General features: G+C 41.2%; 1 protein-coding gene across 8 annotated transcripts in view; it reads right to left on the reverse strand.

The window, feature by feature from the left end:
- Hectd1 (HECT domain E3 ubiquitin protein ligase 1) overlaps positions 1-20605 on the reverse strand; it is an 88023-nt gene that overhangs the window by 58481 nt on the left and 8937 nt on the right. For all 8 annotated transcript variants that reach the window (XM_085830362.1, XM_085830358.1, XM_085830361.1 and 5 more), the window contains exons 3-8: positions 7332-7566; positions 4557-4784; positions 3406-3687; positions 3035-3305; positions 1770-1846; positions 1591-1689 (exon numbers count right to left, since the gene is read on the reverse strand). In XM_085830362.1, the coding sequence (XP_085686488.1) occupies positions 1591-1689; positions 1770-1846; positions 3035-3305; positions 3406-3687; positions 4557-4784; positions 7332-7566 (1192 nt within the window). The remainder of the gene's footprint in view (positions 1-1590; positions 1690-1769; positions 1847-3034; positions 3306-3405; positions 3688-4556; positions 4785-7331; positions 7567-20605) is intronic.

Raw genomic sequence — 20605 nt, forward strand, 5'->3', positions numbered from 1 at the left:
CCCTAAATTAAGATAACTCAGATCTGACTCTGTCACTTCTTCGAACTCCTCCCGGTTTTTATGTAACAGAAGTACTGCTTGGTTTATGGTAGGCAATCAGTCCCAGCATGTTCTACACAGCATCACTTACCAGTTCCATGACCAAACAATGCATCAAGATTTGCCCCTTTCCTCTGTGTCCTGTTAAATGTTTTATAACCTCATGGTGAGTCTAGTTAATCATAATGGCTCAAACCCTTCTTTTATGATGATGGAACCGATACAACTTAAAAATAGCTGAAACAGAGTAGACCCCAAATGTTCTACACTAGGTCTGATCCCCAGAATGGGACTGCAGGGAGAGGATTCTCTCTAAAATAAAGACCTGCTTTGTTTACTATTACTGAAGTACCATCAAAGGTCTGGCTCTCTCTCTAAAAATCAGCCACTTCAAATTGCTAGTCTCTACATGTCAAGAGACTGCCTTTCTCTAGTTAGAAAGAAAAGCCACCCAAGGATCATGATCAGAATCTCTATCATGGTCAAGATGGCGGCTATCGCTCCAACACCTGAGATATGCAGGGATCCGCATGCACTATATTTTTTCTAGTTCTCCCAATTCTGACAGCAGTGCAACCACTGTACAGACAAGACATCAAAACAAACCCAGTGGCTTTGTGAACATGGGCTGAGACTTGAATCCAGGTGCACTGACTTCAGAGTAGAGTAACCTTTTATTACGGCAAATTATCTCAAATAAACAGAGTCAAGTCCCATAGGACATATCTGACGGGAACACTTTTCATTTAACCTCTAGGTTTTTGAATGTTTTATTATTATTTTACACATATGGGTGTGTATCTGTGCACCATGCCTATATATGATGCCCTAAGAGACTGTCAGATCCCCTGTATTACAGTGACAGAAGGTTGTGAGCAGTACCAGTGCTAGGAATTGAACCTGGCTCCTCTGGAAAAGGAGCCAAGTGTTCTACCTGTTGAGCCATCTCTCCAGCTTATGATTTCAATTTCTCAAATTATAGAGAGGAATCTCAAAAGTGGAAGATACTATACATTTTTGTTTAAGAAACACTAAATCTATTTTTAAAAACGAATTAAAACCAGTTACAGTAGAAATGGGAGGAACAGATACAGGCAGCATGAAGCGTACACTTACCTGAATGAAATCTTTTACCATTCTAATTTCTGAACCATGTAGTGGTTAAAATAGTGCGTTAAAAGCATGGGGCTATTCAGATAGCTAAAGGGGTAAAGGTGCTTGTCACCAAATCTAGTGACCTGAGTTCAAATCCTGAGACTGACATGATGAGAACTGATCCTGCAAGTTGTCATCTGACCTGTCATGCCATGGCATAAATATGCAAACATACACACCATGGCACACACACACACACACACACGACACACACATGTGCACACATGCGCCATGGCACACATATACACACACATACACACATGCCATGGTATACACATGCACACACACACACCATGGCATACACATGTAAACACACACACACAAACACCATGGCATACACATACAAACACACCTGATAAGTAACTAAAGATTTTTTTTTTTTAATCCAAATTTTACCTTTGCTACTTGAGGTCTTCCAAAACATGCAGCATAGTGCAATGATGAGGACCTTTGGCCTCTATTAACATCAGCACCCCTCTCACAAAGAAATTCTACCTGCAAGATGATAAAGAGTCACAAAGTTGCTCTATTAATATTTCAACACTTTAATTAAACACCACCTTTTATCATCTTACCATTTCCTGAGTTCCAAATGCAGAGGCCCAGTTTAATAGAGTCTGACCCACATCATCCATAAAATTGACTTCAAAGGCTGAAAGGTAAAAAAAAAAAACTTTTTATTTTTTAGGCCAATAACACTCAACTTTTCTAAAGTTTAAACAAATTTAAAGATTGATAGATTGATATGAATATTTTATTAACTACAGAAATAAGGTATTTTGCATATTGAGGTCAACTATAAATAATCAACAAAGCTAAGGTCATCTAAGAAAAAGTATTAAAAACTTTAGTCTAGGCGTGGTGGCACACACCTGTTACCCCAGCAGACATGAGGCAGAGGCAAGAGAGGTATTACAAGTTTATGCCTACTACAAGTCTACTATACATTCTCAAGCTCTAGGCTAGCCAGAGTTACGAAGTCAAACTGTTGAGAATTGGAGGGAAGATGAGGGGGTATCAAATAATTGATGAATTACATCATCATTTTAAACACTAAATATAAAAGTGAATAAGAATGGAAAAAATAATGACACTCCTTTGAAAAGCTCTCATCCACCTTCACCTTCTTAACCCTAGTACTTAAAGTCTGTATTGGAATTCCAGGATAGGCGCTGGAGAGGCAGCATGGAAGCTAAGAGAACTTGCTGTGCTTGCCAAAGAGCAATCAGTTCCCAGCACTACCTACACAGTGGCTCACAGCCACCTAGAAGCCCCCGTTGTAGGAGATCCAACTTCTGACCTCTAAGGGTCACACAAGCAAAGTGCACATACATACATGCAGGCAAACACCAACACACATAAAATAACAATTTAAATAGGTACATTATAGACAGACAGACAGACAGAGACAGAGAGAGGAGAAGAGAAAGAACTGGCCAGAACCTTTCCATCAGACTGTCAACAAACCCATACTCAAGCATTACCATGCATCAGGCTGATAATTATCCAACTATATGAGGAGAGAATATCTAGTTAATGGCCAGCTTAGCACAACTGCTTAGCATATTGCCCAAAGGCTATCAACTAGGAATAATCTATACTTCCTTATCTTATGGGTTTTCTTTATTTGTTTACTTATTTGGGTTTTTTTTTTCTTTTTTTTTTTTTTTTTTGCTTTTGTTTTGTTTTGAGACAGGGTTTCTCTGTGTAGCCCTAGCTGTCCTAGAACTTGGTCTGTAGACCAGACTGTCCTTGAACTCACAGAGATCTGCCTGCCTCTGGGACAAAAAGTGTGTACAACCTGGCTATAAATGTTATATTTAACAGAAAAAGTTCTGACCTCCTGTGTCAATCGCATCTATGAGAGCATCAGTATCTTTACTTCGAATACAGTCTATAAGCTGCCGATGGGAGCGCTCCCCAGAACTATCCAATCTCCGCAGTCCTGGGATTCTGCCTGTAGATCCAGCGCTAGACTTAGGCAAAGCCTTTCGTCCTTCAAATAACAGCACCAAGAGGAGGTCAACCAGACGCATGGTATCAAGCACACATCTTTCATCACCCTGTAATGCACTTTCGATTGAATCTGGAAGCTCTGACCTCAGAAGATCCTAAAAAGAGAATGGGAGAAAACACCTAATATATTTGCCACTAATCAAAAACACTTTTTCCAAAAGGTCAAAAACCAAAAGATCCAAATAGCATCCTTACGTGCGTTACTAGTGGAGAGCCTCTGCAAAGCGTGGAGAGGAGACTCACAATTGTCGACACCTGGTTACTCAATTTGGAATCTGCCGCAGCAGAGGGGGCTCCTGTGGTACTGCGACCTGGTTTGCATGCTGAAGATGGTCCTGATACAGTACCACCAGCCGCTGCCATTCGAGATAACAGCTCCTCAGTTAATCCATGCTTGGCCAATGGAGCTGGGTCTACCCCACGACGAGTAAACCGGTCTGCTAGTGATGCAAAACACCGCAGAGCTCCATCCGAAACCTAACAGTGTACAACAATGTAAATAAAACTTCCCTCCTGAGATTAGCATCAAGTCATCTCAATGTACACACCAATGAAAGGCAGCCAGAGCAAAGTGATATAGTACGTGCCCTATGGGGCTTGAATGACAGCGCCATACACTGCTAACTCCATAATCTGAGAGTGTTACACACCTGTCAAAGGCTGTTTCCTCATTTATTAAACAGTTTAAAAATGCTACCGTGTCTGCTGAGAGGCAGGACATATAAAGGATGTAAGTAGTAGAAACGCAGAAAGATTAACTTAGTATGTGCAATTTGCCAACATAATCTATGAATGTGAGGTGAGATAGATCTACACTAGAAAAGGCATGAAAATTCTAGTTTTATTTTCTAACATGGTAATTCACAAAAGCTTACAAATAATGTTATATAAATACTAGGTTATTTTACTTTGGTAAGATCTAGCTTATTATTTTCAGTAAATATTGCACTAAATTAACAAACTGTGACTGAATACAAGCACAGCTATAAAAATAGTATTCCCCTAACATTTAAATTTTAAATATATTACTTTCATAATTAAATGTTTTATTTTGTGCCTTAGCCTGTAACCCTGTCTGGCCTGAGCTTAGTATGTAGACTAGCCTAGCCCAGCCTGGAATTCAGAGATGTGCCTGTCTCTCTCTGCTTTGAGTGCTTAGGATTAAAGTCCTGCACCACCACGCCTGCATTATAACACATTCCACTGCCCTCCCAAAGGCTTACAGGGTAGAAATATTAGATAAGTAAAATGAAAAGTTCAAATTATTATGTATCCGATGTATTCTAAAGAGGAAACATTTAAAGCCCCTTTTGAAAACTAAATGTATACAACAGCACTTTACTGACCTGATGATCTTCATGCTTTAATAAACTAGATAGAGACTCTACACAAATTTCTAAAGAGGAATCCTGAGGCTCCATTTTGCCACAGAGTCTCGATACCACAGCCATCGCAGAGTGTAATGTATCTTTATGAACGAGGTGTCCGCTGTCACGAATGAAGGTGAGAACACAATTCAAACCACCAGCCTCAAAGACTGCCCCTGACTCACGCGTGCAGATCAGTTCCAGCACCTGCAACAGAGACACAAGATTAGTAGAGGACAGCAACGCTAAACTGAACCTATCAGAATCACAGAAAACATAACAAACGCTCCAAATTCAGTGACTACATTCAAACAGTAAAACATGTGAAATTAAATTTTATATCAAGCCAACTTTTATTTAGGCCAATATAGGGAATGTATTATAAATGCAACCTATAATCAATAAAAAATAACTGATATAAACCAGGTAGGGTGATGCAAGTCTGCCATGCCAGCACTTGAGGGACTCAGGCAGGAGGATTTGGAACTCAAAGCCATCCTTGGCTGCAAAAGAGTACAATGCTAACTAAGCACGTGGGGAAAAAAGAAAAGAAAGAACAGAAAGTCAGTGTATCAAACCTCATCAAGGTCCAAGCTCAGCGCTCTAAACAAGTGATGTCACTGGTGATGTTCCTGGCTGTTCTCAGGAGACATGAACAACCCCACCCCTGACCTCAGTGGGCTTGAGAAGTACACCTTTGGCTATTCTTCCTAGGCGCTGGCGGCTGGACTGGAACCAATAACCAAACGAGGGTCTCTGGCCTTTTTCTGGTTGTTGGTTTTTGTTGTTGTTGTTGTTATTTTTTGTTTTTGTTTTTGTGGTCCTTTGGATTATTCGTTGTTTCTGAAGTAGCAAACTACCAATAATAGTTTACAAAATATACCTTCCAATGCTATAAAATATGAATTATGTAACAAAAGCAGCAGCATAGCACCTTATAAATAAAGTTTTCAGAAGGAAATTAGAGGCAGGGAGCTCTCTGTGATTGTGAGACCAGCGGGAGCTAACACAGTGAGACCCTGTTTCAAAACAGACAATCAAAAAAATAAAATAAAATCAATCATAGCCAAACCTACAATAAAGAGCATCATAAAATATAACTGTCGTGGACTCTCTAAAAAGGACAGTGTCTAGGGAAAAAAAAAAATGAAAAAATAATATCAATTATAAGATTTAATCCTGAGTACTTTTTTCAGTCAACAAAAAACATGTTTGGCAACCAGAGTCTACCAACTGCATACTGTATGTAACAGACTCACTTGATTTACAAAGAATAGTAACACTGTAGTTTGACAGAATGTTATCATTCTTAGGATATATGTGTTAAAATATTTATATATGAGCTGTGATGAACATAACTAATCTTCAAGGGATCAGAGAGAAGGGACTAAAGAAGAGAAGGAAGTAGAGGAAAAGAAAAACTGTTAACTGGCAAATCAGAGTGAACAGAAGATGTTAACTGTACCATCCTTTCAACTGTAGGTCTCAACTTTAGAAAACAGGCTGGAAATATAACTCAACTGGCAAAGCACTCGCCTATAACGCTCATCATAAACAAAAAGGGGGAAAAAAAAGAAACTTTTAGTTGGGTATAGTGAGCACACACACCTACATTCTCAATACCTAGAAACAACAGGCAAAAGCCAGGCGTGGTGGCGCACGCCTTTAGAGGCAGACGGATTTCTGAGTTCGAGGCCAGCCTGGTCTACAGAGTGAGTTCCAGGACAGCCAGGGCTACACAGAGAAACCCTGACTCGAAAAACCAAAAAAAAAAAAAAAAAAAAAAATCTTTTGAGTTCAACGCCAATTTGCCTACATAACAAAACCTTGTCTCAAAAACCTCAAATAGGGAACTGAGATGTAGCTCAGTTGGTGAATTCAAGGCCAGTCTGGGCTACACAGCAAGACCCTGACTCAAAAATACAAAATAAAACAATCCAAAAGTATGCGCTAAATATTCCTAATAAACGACGTAATTGGTGTTGATACTTTCAAAGATGCACAAAATTTACAGTAATTCTTACAAGGAGCGTGTGTGTGTGTGTGTGTGTGTGTGTGTGTGTGCGTGTGTGCGTATCTCTGTGTATACATGCTCACACAAATGCAGGTGCCCATGGAGACCAGAGAAATTAGATCCTCCCTAGAGCTGTGGTTACAGTGGCTGTTAGCCATCCAATGTGGATGCTGGAAACCAGTCTGGTCCTTTGTAAGAACAGCAAACGCTCATAACTGCTGAGCCATCTTGGTGGCAACTAAAACAGATTATTCATGAGACGATAATAAAATAACTAAGTCGACCAGTCCTAAAACCAGACCTCCTAATCTTCAAATCTCTGCTGTCACGACTACCTGCTCAAGTGCACTGATTTTTTGCATCTGTAAAATAGCTACAATATTAATGGTATCACGCACAAAACTACCATGATGACTTAAAAATGCTCAGAATTCTGCCTGTACTGGGTACTAGTATTTGTCATGGTGAACTTTGTTACTATTTTTATACACAATTAACTCTGGGTAAAAGCATGAATAACTTCTCTCAAGTGCTAGTGACGACCAGAACTAAAACCCCCCAAGCAAAGCAGGAAGCATATCTCTCTACCTTTAGCCGTCATCCAGATTTCATTTCCCAACCTTTAAGGAACCTTTGATACCACAATGGTTGTCACTTAAGACTATTGTCAACCACTCTCAAAGAAAAATGATGAGAGATTTTGACTTTTTCAGTAAGATGTACTTTTTATTTGTACTTACCTTTACACACTGTTCAGCTAAATCTCTGCTGGTCCTGTTGTTAAGTTCAACCACCACCAAGCGATTACAAAGTGCTTTTACAGCTCCATCCACCCCCACTATCCTCCGGGTGCACTCTGCAGAAACATCCAGGTAGTATGTGATGGCACGGGCTGTCACCTCTAAGACATTGTCTGGAGCACTTTCATCAAGGAAAATTTTGCAGAGAGCTGGCAGGAAAGTACGAGGTGGACATCTACAGTGAAAGAAATCATATTACAATTAGGATTACTAAACAAAACATTAACAACATTATTTTCAATATTATATGTAAACATTAGGTAGTATTTTCACATTATTTTGTTTCCTCTACAATACTCACACCCAAATTTCATCACTGGGCAAATACCAAGCTGGAACTGTTTAAAGCAACAGCACTATTTTGAAATGTTAATCTCCTTCAAATAGTTAAGTATTCCTGTTCCTTAAACCTAATAAAACCAGTGGATATAACATTTAATGTATCCCTTTACTTCAAGACCAGGTATGAGTGCATGGGTGTATATATATATATATATATGTGTGTGTGTGTGTGTGTGTGTGCATGAGCGCATTTAAGTGCACACATGTCATAGCTCAGGAGTTAAAGGTCAGAAGACATTTTGTGGGAGTCACTTCTCTCCTTCCATCGTGTGGGGATCAAACTCAGACATCAGGGTTGAGAGCAGGCACCTTTCCCATTAAACTATCTTACCAGCCACAGTTCATATTTTATATAAGCAGGCACCTCTTTGAAACCTCAACAACTGGATTAAAGCAGAAAATAACAGCTCTGTAGTCTTTATAGGCCTATTTCCTCATTAGAAAAGCAAAGACAGCTAGAGAAAGTACCCAAGGAGCTAAAGGGATCTGCAACCCTATAGTTGGAACAACATGATGTACTAACCAGAACCCCGGAGCTCTTGTCTCTAGCTGCATATGTATCGAAAGATGGCCTAGTCGGCCATCAATGGAAAGAGAGGCCCATTGGACTTGCAAACTTTATATGCCCCAATATAGGGGAATGCCAGGGCCAAAAGAATGGGAATGGGTGGGTAGGGAAGTGGGGGGCGCTATGGGGGACTTTTGGGATAGCATTGGAAATGTAATTGAGGAAAATATGTAATAAAAATATTAAAAATCAAAAAAAAAAAAAGAAAAGCAAAGACAGTATATAAATAACACCTACTTTACATGGTTATCATAAAGGAGAAATTAGACATTAAAGTTAACTCAGCACCTGTAGAATTTAATCCAGTAACATGGCTGCTCTGGCAAGGGATCTCATCCAAAGACTTTCTAGGTCTGTGTGATCTGGCTGGAATACAGACACAACCTCTAATCCCAGGAGACAGAGGCAAGAAGATATCTGAGTTCAAGGTCAGTCTATGAAGTTTTAACCTCATAGAGTCTCTAATTTTCAGTGTAATTAACTTTATCTCTGAGGAACAAACAAACCTAAGATACTCTATATAATACACAGTTTATTTTATGCCAACCATAATGAAAATCTACTTTGCATACTTTGTTTCCCCTTTTTGTTTTCTGAGACAAGGTTTTACTATGTAGCCCAGGCTAGCCTGGAATTAACCATGGGCTGAGATTCCAAGGCTCCAGGATATTCTTCATCTATGCTTTTTTGCTCATGAGATTTTTAAGTGAAAACACAAAACACCTGATGTATAGTTGATTTTTTTACCCAGAAACGTTCTCTCTCTCTCTCTCTCTCTCTCTCTCTCTCTCTCTCTCTCTCTCTCTCTCTCTCTCTCTCTGTGTGTGTGTGTGTGTGTGTGTGTGTGTGTGTCTGCCTCCTCCCCTTCTTCCCCTGAGACAGGGTTTCTCTGTGTAGCCCTAGCTGTCCTGGAACTATATCTGTACACCAGGCTGGCCTTGAACTCAAGAGATCCACCTCCCTTTGTGTTCCAAGTGTTAGGGATAAAGGCGTGCGGCACCACACTGGGTACTTGTACTTTTCAACACTAAAGCATTAGGAGTATATTCATATGCATTTAAAATTACTAAGTTGGGAGTCTGAGGAGATGGCTCAGTGGGTAAAGTGCTTACCACAGAAGCATGAGACTGTGAATGCAGATCCAGTGGCATATGTCTATAATCCCATCCAGCACTAAGGAGACAGAGACAAGGCCAGGGGATGCCCCAGAGCTCAGTGGCCAGATAGATTAGCCAATCAGTGGAGTATTTTTGAGACAGGTAGAATGACTGGGAAGACTCCCTGTGTCAACCTGCGATTTCCACATGTGTGTGCCCCCCCCACACACACACATACGTAAACACACAAAAATCAATTAACATTTTAAAAGTTAATTTGATTTTATGTGACTGTCTATGTACACCATGCGTACCACATTGGTACCTGATGCCCACGGAGGCCAGTAGCGTGTTGGAGCCCCTGTAAGTAGAGTTATAGATGTTATGAACTGCCATGTGGGTGTTGGGAATTGAAGTAATGTCCTCTGGAATAGATCTAGTGCTCCTAAACCATGGAGCCAGCTCATACAGGCTAGCTAGAAGGACTATAGTTATGTTAGGTGAAAGTCATACAAGCCTAAAGCCTAAAGTTAGGAATGCGTACTCCTCCCCGACGCGCTCCGCTTGACTTCCCGATTTCACACTGCCTCTGCAGAAGACTTACTGGCTCTTCAGTCCTTGGTTGATGGATTTCTTTCTTAGGTTTCTTTTTTTTTTTTTTTTTTTTAAGATTTATTTATTTATTATATGTAAGTACACTGTAGCTGTCTTCAGACATTCCAGAAGAGGGCGCCAGATCTCGTTGCGGGTGGTTGTGAGCCACCATGTGGTTGCTGGGATTTGAACTCTGGACCTTCGGAAGAGCAGTCGGGTGCTCTTACCCACTGAGCCATCTCACCAGCCCCTTAGGTTTCTTTCTTTAGTTAAATTTTACTGGGTTGCATAAAATGGTGAGGAAATTTCTTGCCCTCATTTCAGAAAAGCCCATGGTTGTTGATAGGTAATTAAAATTCAGCTGTATTATTAGTCATCTAGTACTTGAATACCATCCACAAACAAACAAGTCCTTCAAATATCATCTATCACTTCCTGACTACAACCACAATTCACTATGGTCTGAATCCACTGCTAAAAATAAACTAAAAACGTTTGCTTAATCAAGAAAACTGACCTCACTATAAGTTTATGACATCAATGTTAAATGTCTACTGTACCTAAAATTCCCCTACTGTCTGCAATAAATATTTAACATATCATTTTTGCCTCTAGCTTATGCATTCTAATCTCTTTCCAAGAGTTCATTCTCTTCTCTCCTATTATTATTTTTTTAAGATTTATTTATTCATTTATGTTAGTAAGTACACTGTCGCTCTCCTCAGACACATCAGACGAGGGCATCAGATCCCATTGCAGATGGTTGTGAGCTACCGTGTGGTTGCTAGGAATTGAACTCAGGTCCTTTGGAAGTGTTCTTAACTGCTGAATCATCTCTCCAGCCCTTCTCTCCTATTATTATTTGACTGATTTTGTTCACTCTTTATTTTACTGTGGATTGTATCTAATCCTAATCCTAACCCTAACCCACATACCACAAGGCTCACAAAGTGAAGAGCTTGCTCACAAAAAAATATTTAAGAGCTTGTTCAGTAACCATAATGCTCAGGCTGAATTATCTATCTAAACAAGGTCTCTTTGAAAGTGCTAAGAAATTGCCTATCTGTACCTCAGACTAACTCCCTATCAGGGTCTCCCACTAGAATTAGCACTGATATGTTATGTAAGTACATCTAAGACACAGTACCTGCTTTATGTCTCTATAGGCCCAAATTTTCCTCACAATTTAATGTCAACTAATCAGAAAGCCTAAACCCAAGAATCATCCTCGTTTTCTCCCATTCCCCAAAACTACACATCCAAGGAATCCGTTGACCCCTATCAGTCTTTTTGCTTCTCTCCATTCTTTTAAACTCTAACACAGGACCACTTCAACTCTTAGACATCCATATAAAAATGTGCCTAGCACTAATGCTGAGAAGGATATCCATGGAGGGAAGGAGGCTATCTGGTACAGGGTACCTGAGGGACACAAGAGGAAGAGGGCAACCACGCATGGGAACCGATCATATAAATACACTAAAGGTAGTAGGAGCTAAACTACCTAAAATCCAGCATTCGAATGGCTAGAACAAGAAGGATTCATGTGAGGTTGTGGCTAGTAAGAGACCCTGTCTCAAAAGACTATTTAAAGTGGACTGTGGAGAGCTGAGGAGATGGTTCATCAGTTAAGTTTGACATGTTGGAGTTTGGATCATCAAAACCCACATAAATCCTGGTTGACTATGAAGGCTAGCCTGTGATCCCGGCCATGGATGGAGGAGACTGGATCCTTGAAGCTAGCTAGCTCTAAAGACTAGCCTAAAAGGCAGCGTTGGTTTTGATTGGGAGATCCTGCCTTAAAGAATGAGGGAGAAGAGCCACTGAAAAAGATTAGCAACATCAACATTGGGCCTCCATTTGCATGAAGGTTTTTTAATAGAGAAATGAACAGAATCTAAATATTCAAGTTTTAAACTTAAACCTCGATTGAAGACACACACCTGTAATCCCAGCACTCAGGAAGTAGAGGCAGAAGAATCAGAGTTTGAGACTATCTTGGCCTACACTGTACTGTCTCAAGAAACAAAACACTATGGGGGCTGGTGAGATGGCTCAGTGGGTAAGAGCACCCGACTGCTCTTCCGAAGGTCAGGAGTTCAACTCCCAGCAACCACATGGTGGCTCACAACCATCTGTAACGAGATCTGGTGCCCTCTTCTGGAGTGTCTGAAGACAGCTACAGTGTACTTACATATAATAAATAAATAAATCTAAAAAAAAAAAAAAAAAAAAAAGAAACAAAACACTATGACCACAATGGTATGAAAGCAATACATATTCAGAAGAAAGCCTAAAGCAAGTTTGAATGCTGACCTTTTCCTGGGCTACAAATATCCTCTCATGATCTGCAGAGGCAGCCTGCCACATTAGCTCCCAGGCAGCCACAAGATCACGAGGGTAAACAACCCACACCATACAGGGGATCCTTTCTAGCAAAGGTAGTTAAGTTAGCCCAACATGAGATCTGCTTTTGGGACAATTTACCAATTACATCATAATGCAAAGTAAGCTGCCACCAACAGAATGAGACAATTGTCACCTAAGTTAGGAATAAAAAATAAAGGCCATTTTGGCCACACATACTTGCTAGCTGGTATGGGTTTAGCATACCCTTTTTGCAAATAGACTGCCTTGCTGAGTTACTTTCAATATGTTCACCTGTTTATTTGTTCAACATCAAAAAATTCACATTCCCAACAATCTCTTTGCTGACCTATTATTTCCAGTAAGTTTAGATGTGTTAAATGTATTTCTATCTGATGTTATTTTCAACTAAGAAGAGATTTACTAAGCTACAATCCCATCTTAAGTCAAAGAGTACCTATCAGTTACAAAAAACTAATTTAAACGTTGGTCACTATCAACAGTGTAAGAGCCTTCATATCCACAAAAATTACCTACTCAAAGACTCTGAAACAGTATCCAACAGCAGACAGACTAGAATAGAGGTCAGAACATAAATAGTAACACACAAAGGTACCTTTCTTTTCTTTCTTTAAAAATAATTTAGTGTGTATATATGCCATCGGGCTAGATTTACACATAGTATTGAGTCACCCAGTGTGGGAACTGGGAACTGAGTCAGGACCAAACTCTGTTCCTTGCAAGAGCAGTACACATTCCTAACCACTGAGCCATCTCTTCCTCCCCTTTCTCTTCTCTCACACCTATAGCTTAGAGCTGAATGTCCCCCAGACATTCAAGTATTCAAAGCAGACTGCAGAGCTGTGTCAATAGTAAGTAGTCTCTGGGAAGTAAGGCTTAGTAGAGAAAACTAGGTCATCCCTGGCAGGCAATAGCAGGATATAAGGGCTCCAGTCCTTTCCTTCTAGCTTCTAGACTGTCACATGGTGAATACTTTTGCTCTACTCCAGAATCCCTACCACACACCCTAAAGCCAAATGAATACATACTGAAACACTTAAAACCATAAACTGAAAGGAATCTTTCCTTTTAAGTTGTTCTCAAGAATTTTGTCATAGCTATAGAGAACTAACAAACCGTAGCAAAGCCACATACCAAAACTGTGTGGCAGAAGCACACAACAGAAACTGAGAAGAAAGGGGAAATGTGGGACAATTCCTCGGGGGCTTTCCCTCCTAATCTGGCCCCAGAGCTGGCTCCAGCACATGCTTGAAAACCCCTGGGACCTCAGAACAAGGCTCCCGTGATCCAGAGCCTGAGAAAAATCCTGTTATCAGGTGTTCTTGTTACCTCTCCACACCCATTTTCTCACCACTTTCATCCTGAGGGTAGTCCAAGTATAAAAACAAAGCCAATACTAGCCAAGATAATGGAATGGAGGGTGGGGCAAAACATGGCAAAAAAACTCAGACTTAGCTTTCTAAGACTAATTAAAAGAGCTCCTGGGGTGCCAGGTGGTGGTGGTGGTGCACACCTTTAATCCCAGCACTTGGGAGGCAAAGGCAGGCGGATTTCTGAGTTCGAGGCCAGCCTGGTCTACAGAGTGAGTTCCAGGACAGCCAAGGTTATACAGAGAAACCGTGTCTCGAAAAACCAAAAATCCAAAAGAGCTCCTGGGAGCTGAAAGATGGGGGAAGAGAGAAAAGAACTAACAAAGGAATCCCTGGGAGGCTAGACAAATGTTAAGAGCATTTGAAGCTCAAGGTTCAATTCCTATGTTCAATCAATTCAAAACCATCTGTAATTCCAGTTTCCAGAGATGATCTGGTACCCTCTTCAGGCCTCCCTGGGTGCCAGGAACACACATGGTGCACATATGTACATGCACATATAAATAAATAAAACTAAAATGGGAATGAGAAATGGTTCACCAGGTAAATGCCAAGCCTGACAATCTGAGGTCAATCCTTGGGCCCCGACATAAAAGGAAAGAATCACACACACACACACACACACACACACACACACACTTGAAAAAGTGAGCCAGGGGGGAGAGATGGCTCAGCAGTTAAGAGCACTGACTGCTCTTTCAGAGGTCCTGAGTTCAATTCCCAGCAACCACATAGTGGCTCACAACTATCTGTAATGGGATCTAATGCCCTTTTCTGGTGAAAAGAAACCGTGAGCCAGGCAGTGGTGCATGCCTTTGATTCCACAAAGCATCCAGAAGGCAGAGGCAGGAGGATCTCTTGAGTTCTAGGCCAGCCTGGTCTACAGAGTGAGTTCCAAGACAGCCAGGAACCTTGTCTCAAAAAACAAAAAAAAAAAAAACAAAAATCTTTTTTTTTTTAAAGAGTTATTTATTATTATATGTAAGTACACTGTAGCTGTCTACAGACACACCAGAAGAGGGCGTCAGATCTCATTATGGGTGGTTGTGAGTCACCATGTGGTTGCTGGGATTTGAACTCAGGACCTTTGGAAGAGCAGTCAGTGCTCTTAACAGCTGAGCCATCTCTCTAGCACCAACAAAATCTTTTTAAAGAAACTCAGTTACCAGTGAAACACTCAGACATGTGAATTTATTCTTTTATGGGCTGTGCTTGTTAGTTACCCGTAATAGTTGCTGATTAACCCAACAGCACAAAGTTATCTTACCTGTTCTTTTAGTCTTAGTGCTTTTGTGTTAATATATTTGTCTATAATTTTGCATTTATTTTTATATATTGTATGATGTGAATTTTATTTACATTTGTTTGTTTGTTGAGACAGGATTTCTCTGTGTAGCCCTGTCCCAGAATCAGGCTGGCCTTGAATTCACAGAGATCTTCTGCCTCTTGAGTGCTGGGATTAAAGACATACCACTGCCCAGCGTAATGTCTCAGTCCCATGGGAAAAAACCTTAGGCTGGTGGTACACTTCAGTGATGGAGTGCTGAATATGTGCAAGGCCCTGGGTTTCATTCTCAATACTGGGTGAGTGGGGTGGGTATATATTTGTGATTATCCTTTTCCCACTCAACTGTCTTTGGTTCATTTGTCAGAAATAAGTTCTCCAGAGCTAATGCAGTGGCAGCACCCTGTAGTCCCAGCAATCAGAGGTAGAGAGAGGAAGATCCGGAACTCAAAGTTATCCTTAGCTATAGCACGTTCCAGGCTACCCAGTGGTACATAAACACTCTGTTCCAGGAAATAAAAAGTTACTCATGCATGCAGGAGTCTGTCTCTCAACTATTTTCTGTCCCAATGATCTACTTGTTTGTCTTACTGCCATCAACTTTACTTTCTTTCTTTCAACTTTACTTTCTTGACTGCGGCAGCTCTACACTAAATGGAGAAATAGTCCTCCAACCCTGTTTCCTTGTTTTGGTTGGGTTTTTGGAGACAGGGTCAAACAAGCTGGCCTTGAGTTCAAGATCTTCCTGTCTTAGCCTCCCAAATGTTGGCATTACAGGAGCAGCTTACCATGCCTAATTCTTCTGTCCACTTATTGGCTAGACAGTTGGGTTTTTATGTTTGCTTGGTTAGTATTGTTTGAAACAGGGTTTCCTATACAGTTCAGGATGGCCTCACATCACCAATGCAGCCAAGGATGACATTGACTTCCTGACCCTACTATTTCCATCTCCCAAATACTGGGATTATAGGAATATGCCACCATGCCTGGCTGTGAGTCCTCTCTATGTTCCAAATACTTATAATTTAAAAGAATTTCTCCCATTCTCTAGGCTGTCTCTTTACCGTGGTGAACAATTCCTTTGCTGTACAGCAGTTTACTTTTATACAATTCCATTTCTTGAAATTATTTCCTGAGCTATTTGAGTCTTTTTCAGAAAGTTCTTGCCTATACCTTTAACTGGCCTACCAATAATTACAAGTATCTCCACCCTGTGGCCTGATGCAGCTAGGGCAGTTATAAATGTGGCTCAATGCATTCATTTATAGATCACAAAGTCACGTTACAATGTCAAACAGCTGAACACCATTGTTATTAGCCTCAGAATTTCAGGCCTTCTGATTGGTAACCATTTGAAGTGATTTTTGTTCAAAGTAAGAAAGAAGTGGTGGCGCACGCCTTTAATCCCAGCACTCGGGAGACAGAGGCAGGCGGATTTCTGAGTTCGAGGCCAGCCTGGTCTATAAAGTGAGTTCCAGGACAGCCAGTGCTATACAGAGAAACCCTGTCTCGAAAAAACAAAAACAAAAACAAAACAAAACAAAACAAAAAAAAAGAATGTCTACATTTAACTATTTGTATGTAAGTTCATAATCCAGTGAAAAATTCATAGTGAATATATTAAACAGTAGTCGCACACACGAGACTACAAAAGTAGTCTTTAAATTGACCTACTAACTTAAAAAAAGAAAGAAAGATTCTCTAAAGGCCAATAATTTTAAGTATTTTAAGTCTGTAAATCTGGTTGGCTTAGAGAGGGCTCACTGGTCAGGAAGCCACTAGTTACTACATCAATGTTCATTTCCCCATACCAATCCTAGATATAAACAATTCTTTTAACCCCCTACCTCAAAGAGAAAATACAGGTCAGACTAAAATGGGTTCACCATCTCACCATTAAACCTAGTTTACCTTTTTCTCTAACTATCTTTAACCAGTACATCTGAGATTGCCACCCAGTAGTTTTTGTGTTTGTTGTTTGTTTGTTTGTGCATAGCCCTGGCTGGCCTCAAACTCTTGGTGATCCTCTTGCCTCAGCCTCTCACATGCTGGGATTGCAGGGATGTGGAATTTTCTGGTGAACTGTCTTTGCATTACCTAGACGTGTATTAGGAATATAGACCAGGCCTGGAGAGATGGATGGTTCAGAGGTTGAAAGCCCTTGTTGCTTCTAGAGGACCCAGGTTTGATTCCTAACACCCATGTGGTGACTCATACGTGTATATACATTCAGTTACAGGGAATCCATGTTCTCTCTGGCCACTAAGAACACCAGACACACACATGGTGCACGACATACATGCAGGCAAAACACTCACATACACACAAACACACACACACACACACAGAGAATATCAACAACTTAATCAGAATACTCGGTTTAGTAAGAGCCCCAGGTGTCTCTCACTGTGAATATCAGAAGTTAAAGCTCAGGGCTGGCACTAGAGCTGCTCAGTGTACAGCCCTTACCTAAAACAAGGCCCTAGGTCTTCCCCTAGAACTGAAAGCGGCAGTACTGCCTAGACAAAAGCCAATTCGCACTATGGATTATTTATCCTCTGACCTAACTCCTTTCCCCTTAAAACTCAAAGAAGCTTTCCATAAATTTTATCTCCACATCTTCATTTCCCAGTGACTCCTCAGTTCATCCAAATCTGCCCTCATCGCCAGGACACTTGGGAATGATGCTGAAATACAAAGAACACCTTACAATCTTCGCTCTACTTGACCTCACCAGGCTCAAGGAAACCGTGCTTTCTCTTCCTGAATCACGGTTTCTGTGCAGACAATGCACTAATAACGTCGGAGCAAGGCAGGATAAAACTGCTGGAACTGGTGGAACCTTTAACCCCAGCACTTGAGAGGAAGGCATGTACACCACTGTAAATTCAGCTTGATTTACAGTTAGTTCCAGGCTAGCCACGGCTACACAGTGAGCACCTGTCTCTAAAACAAACACCTGCCAGTGCTTTACCCTGATGAAGCCAGCAGCTAAACTACAGTTAACACTAGTAACGGTATCCTTCACTGTAGGAACTAACATGGAAATGAAGGCCAATCTCAAAGAACTATGATGAAGTAACAAAATTATTAATTTTACTAAATCTGAAACCTTCAGATATAATTTTTTAAATATTTTAAACAGAAAATCTTAAATAAGCACAAAGCACCTCCATATAAGCAAAGAATAACATTTAAAATATCTGTGCAACCCAGTAGAAAGTATTTCCACATGACCAATGGAAGATTTTATAAAGTTAAAAATAGAGGAGTCATTCACTTAACTATGTATAAGACACATCAAGCAAGTCTGATTGTTCAAGTCTGTGATCCCTGCTCTGGGAGGCTAATGCAGAAGGATCACCAAGTTCAAGGCCTGCCTAGGCTAGAGTAAATTCATGGCCAGCCTAACTAATCAGTGTAAGACTCTCTCTTCATATACCATGTTTTTTGGAGCCATAGCTGAGTTGGTAGGGCGCCTGCCTGGAAGGCACAAAGCCCTGAGTCCAATCTTCAGCTCTACAGAAGCCAGGCATGGCCATGCACACCTCTGATCCCAGCTATACTCACATGAGTCTGGGGACTGAGAAATGTACTTACAGTGTATTTCACAATAGCTTGGCAACTCTCCAGCATGAGCTTCCCACACTTACTATGTCTTACTTTGTTTTCTTCCTGAGACAGAAACCCTGTCTCACTGTGTAGTCATGGCTGTCTTGGACCTCACTCTATAGACCAGGCTGGCCTTGAACTCTGCTTCCCAAGTGATGGGATCAAAGGTGTGTGCCACTTCCACCACGATGTATGTTTTATTCTTTTCTAGAACATCCATGCTTAAAATGTGTTGAAATGTCTGTTAAGGGCTAGAGAAATGACTCAATGGCTAAGGACATTTCCTTCTCTTGTAGGACCTGAGTTTGGTTCCTCTGTCATATCAGACAGCTTTCAACGGTCTGTAACTCCTGCTCTGGGGACCTCTGAGAGCACGTGCACACGTACCCATACACCCACATTCAGACACTCATATCTATAAAGACACATTTCAAAATGGCCTGAGAATCCGAGTTTGACTCCTGAGTCCCATGTGGTGGATCAGAAACAATTCCAGAAAGCTACTCTGACATGTGCATTCACAATGCAGACACATGCACGCATGAGCACACAAATAAAATGTAAGTTTTCTTAACTAAAAAAGAAAAATAGCCGGGCGTGGTGGCGCACGCCTTTGATCCCAGCACTCGGGAGGCAGAGGCAGGCGGATTTCTGAGTTCGAGGCCAGCCTGGTCTACAGAGTGAGTTCCAGGACAGCCAGGGCTATACAGAGAAACCCTGTCTCAAAAAAACAAAAAACAAAAAAAAAAAAAAAAGAAAAGAAAAATAAACAAAAGCTGGGCAGGGTGTCACAGGTTTATATTCCCAGGACTGTTAAGGTAGAGACATGGGTAGCTTGAGGTGAGCCAGCCTCGTCTAACTGGCAGGCCTCCAGTTCCACTGGGAGAACTTGTCTCAAAACAGAATGGGTGGGACTGGTGAGAGGCTCATTTGGTAAAGGTGCTTGTCTCACACCTGATGACCTGGGTTTAATCCCGGGAACCCATAAAAGCCAGGAGGAAACCACCTCTACAAACCTGTCCTCTGACTGGTAAGTTCACGCCATGGCAAGTGCAGGCATCTATACCTACTCCCAATTATAAAGCTTAAATTTAAAATGTGGATGGCTCCCGAGGGCCTCTACAAGTACCCACACACCCACAGATGTCTTCTTAACAAACTCTAACTCTCTTTGAGAAGTCTATTTCCAAGCTCTAGGTGTATCCTCACAAATGCCTTCTTCTGCTAACCCTCATGCTTAAATTGCTATTTTAAGTCTTTAGGCCAGGTATGATGGCACACACCTTTAATCTCATTACTCAGGAGGCAGAGCAGACAGACCTTTCCCGAGTTGGAGGCTAGCCTGGTACGTAGTGAGTTCCAGGTAGGACTACATAGTAAGACCCTGTTTCAGGAAAAAAAAAAAAAAAAGGTGTCCTTAACTGCACTCATAGCATTGGAGATATGGCCACCTCCTGTAGCTAGGCAGGAACCTCAATGGAGTACAGACACACCAACCCACCCACAAAACATTCAGCCCAAACTTTAGCCTATCTACAAGAAATGCAGGAACGGAGGAAGGAACAGCCAACCAATAACAGGCCAAACCACACCCTGGGTAAGCACCAATCCATGACACTATTAATGACACTCTGTCCTCTGAGAGGCTCCACCCAGCAGCTGATTCAGACAGATGGAGACACCCACAGCCAAGCAGTGGATGGAGCTTGGGGACTCTTATAGAATAGTGGGAAGGATTAAAGGCTCCAAAGGGGATAGGAACTCTAGAGTCAACTAACCTGGACCCTTGGGGCTCTCAGAGACTGAAAGACCAACCAAAGAACATACACAGGCTGGACCTGGAGGAGGAGGGGCTATCCCAAAAGCTGTTGCCTGTCTATGGAATATGTTCTAGCTGGGCTGCCTTGTCTGGCCTCAGGGGGAAAGGATGTGCCCAGCCTCACAGAGACTTCACATGA

Source organism: Mus caroli, unplaced genomic scaffold, assembly GCF_978045245.1.
Source record: "Mus caroli unplaced genomic scaffold, Mus_caroli_1 scaffold_14, whole genome shotgun sequence".
In the NCBI taxonomy this organism is placed as follows: domain Eukaryota; kingdom Metazoa; phylum Chordata; class Mammalia; order Rodentia; family Muridae; genus Mus; species Mus caroli.